The sequence below is a fragment of the Apium graveolens genome, chromosome 3 (assembly GCF_009905375.1).
Source record: "Apium graveolens cultivar Ventura chromosome 3, ASM990537v1, whole genome shotgun sequence".
Classification (NCBI taxonomy): Eukaryota; Viridiplantae; Streptophyta; class Magnoliopsida; order Apiales; family Apiaceae; genus Apium; species Apium graveolens.
In genome coordinates this window covers 242,147,075-242,150,421 of record NC_133649.1, presented here as the reverse complement: position 1 = coordinate 242,150,421, position 3,347 = coordinate 242,147,075, and the positions used below count along the sequence as shown (strand labels likewise).

At 34.5% G+C, this 3,347-nt stretch overlaps 1 protein-coding gene across 1 annotated transcript; it reads right to left on the bottom strand.

The window, feature by feature from the left end:
* Window positions 1-756: 756 nt before the first annotated feature.
* On the bottom strand, window positions 757-2,710 carry LOC141711013 (RING-H2 finger protein ATL13-like). Its single transcript, XM_074513476.1, has one exon. It carries the CDS (start codon window positions 2,400-2,402, stop codon window positions 936-938), a length of 1,467 nt encoding a protein of 488 aa, XP_074369577.1. The 5' UTR covers window positions 2,403-2,710; the 3' UTR covers window positions 757-935.
* Window positions 2,711-3,347: the final 637 nt, after the last annotated feature.

The window sequence follows — 3,347 nt, the reverse complement described above, 5'->3', positions numbered from 1 at the left end:
TTATTTTGTGCACACATTTCTAAGTAATTTGACCACATAGTTAAAAAAATAATTATTTAAATTTCCTTTTGTTGGATAAAAATATAAAACTTAAACTTTAATTCATAAAAAGAAAATTTTTAAAATTATTATTTTAGTCCCCAACCAGATACACACCAGACTCAACAATCCACCATAGGATAGCCCAAAAAAGCCTAGTGATTTGGAATACATTAGTTGTTGACTTGTATCTATAAAGGTCTCATTTACTCTTATTTATCATCGATGTGGGATGTTATAAACACATCCTCTTAAAGGATCGACGTCCTCATCAATCTCACAAACACACATACAGAACCCGAGTAGTGCTTCTACACTTCCGGTCGGGAAGAGTACTGATACCAATTATAGCATCCAAACCCACAACAGAATGCGTACCGGATCCAACAACCCATCACAGGTCAACCCAAAAAAGCTAGCAATTTGGTATAAATTAGTTGTTTATATTATTATGGTTCAGATAACTCAAAAAGTAATTTACCAAATGATCTTATTCATTATGTATTCAGGACATTAATTATTCAGATATACTAACCATTCAGAAATAACGATTTTGGTAAAACAAATGACCCCTTACTCTAGTTAGCAGGCTGTACTCTTGCGTATAGGTTGCAGATTCAGATTTAAACATATTGAATGAAATGACATATCTGCATTTCTTCACTGGGATTGCTCTTATATTAATCCAAATGGATTTATTTATGGAATGTACCGATATATCATATATTGTCCACTTTCATGTCCTTGGTCTGGTGCCCGAGATGTAAAGCTGAAATTGGATTATTTTTCAATCTAATATTACTGAAAAAAAAATCGAAATTGTTAAAAAATAAATAAAGTGAATTGCATTTCCCAGTTTTTTCTGCTAAAGGGTAACTAAAATCAATAAAAAGGAATCAAACATTGGTGGGAAATGCTGAGTGCACCACCTTGTTCTGTCTTCCCATGAGCCAAAGGAGAGTCCTCCTAGGAAAAGACTGTGTGTTTGCTTGAGACTCTAAACTATTGCAGCTTTGATTTTCTTCATCAAAACTCATTTCACTCCCTCCATTTCCCCACTTCCCAATATCAATTTCAGAAGCAGTCCTCCTGCTATCATCCCCACATTTCTTGGCCATCATTTTGTCAGCAGGAACCATATTCTGCAACGGAAACCTCAACGAAGAAACTCGTCTAGAAGTCTCCTCTTTACTTGAATCAAGCTTGTCTTTTTTTCCCCTGATCCATATTTTGGAGATCGAACAACTCTCTCTTTGGCTTTTCCCATTTCCAGTATCAGCATCGGTGCTGATGTTACTGCTTGTACCAGCATTTTTATTAAATCCTCTAAATGCTTCAAACTCATCGATATATCTTCTTGATTCACAGTCACACTCGGACATTGCTAGCCTTTTACCTGGAAACAACGGTAGAGAAGGCTTCTTGCTTGACAGTTTCTTCATTGGGGTCTTTACAGGTACTTTTAATAGTGTATCCTCATCCATTACATACTCAAATGACCCCATCGAAAAACATCTTCTAGCATCAACATTACTGTTATTACCATTACTACTTTCTTCTATATATCTTCCCTCAACATTTTTGAATTTCCCAAGTTTAACTGTCACAACTTTTTCCCCTCCACAGTTGTTCTTTTCTTGATCATTTTCATCCTCTTTCATATTATTTTCGCATGATTTACTAGATATCTCAACCCGGCCTGATCCAAATTCCTCAACATCCAAATAGGGATGGATTCTTGAACCTTCTAAATTAGCATCTCTATTACTAACAATATCTCTTGAAGTCTCACTACCAGATTCAAGAATAAGAAGCAGCGGAGAACGATAATTACTATTGTACGAGGAAAAATCAGAGAGTAAACAAGATCGACAAAGTGGACAAGTAGAGTGAGATAGCAACCATGTATCTACACAATCCATATGAAAAGCATGGCTACATTTAGGCAACAATCTAAGCTTATCTTCGCCCTCAAATTCACACAAACAAACAGCGCAATCAAATGGATCTTTCACACCAATAATAGATTTATAACTAAATATAGGCAAAGTGTCAATAAAAGTTTGATCAACTCCAGCATCATGTAAATGAAATAGTTGTTGTAACGGGCCATGAAGGGCTGTGGCATCATCAAACTCATCAGGGTCTCGATATAAAGGCCTAGGGAGAAATCTAAGTAAAAGATGAAGCAAACCAGAAATGAAAAAAATAATAGCTAGTATTATGATGATTAGCAGAATAGTTGGACTAACCATGTTGTTTAAATTAAACATATCGGAGCTTGGCGGTGCTTCACTAGAAAATGGCTGGTGCGACGGAGAGAGTAACTTTCTGTAATTACTGTGAAGGGAGAACTGGTTCATATTGTTTTTCAGGGGAGTAGTGGAAGATACAAAAGATTGGAGATTGAAGATAAAAACATGCTATAAATATACAAGCAGGGAAGGTGTGAGATTGATATGTGAATAAATGTTACAATACAGAGTGCAATTAATCTGTTGTAAGAGACAGCAAGCAATGGAGTACTAGTACTCTGTATGTATTTTAAATACTCCTGATTCATGGCAAATGCTATTACAGTACTACACTACTACTACTACTAGAAAATCATATGCATGTATAGAAAGCAGTAAGTTTTGTTAAATATTTTGCCAGAAATTTCGGGTTGACTTTGAAGTAAGCAATGGCATCACCCTGTAAGCAATGGCATCACCCTGTATGTACATTTATTACACCAAATTACTCTATTCGTGCATTAGACTAAATATAGGAGTAATTATTTTTCGAGATTTGAATTTTGTTATTATATGCTGGATCTGGATTTTTATTATTAATTCATATTATGTTTCAATTCTATTCCGTTTTTCAATTCTTGGCACTGGGTTTTGTCTGTAGACAGACAATACAAGTCAAATTCAGAGGAAGAATCGGAGCTTCACCTAAGCAGGAAACATTGGTTGATGTGTAATCTGGAGTTAAAAGTGGAAGGTTGTCTCTAAGATTCCAAGAACTTTGGTTTGAACATAATTGTTTTGAAATAAAAACCAAGATCAAAAATTAAGGGAAAAACAATTTTTTTTTAATTTTGAATTATATTCTATTCTTTTTTAGTTGTCACATTTGATCTTTTTAGTTGTGAAAAATGCCCTAAAAACCACTATAATCTATAATCTACACTATACCCAATATACTCGACGTCGAAAGCTACCGACTTTTCTACCCACGACATACGCCTATAAGGAAGGTGTATATTGTAATATCTTTGATATAACGTGTAATTATTTTGTCAATAAATGAATATTATGTGA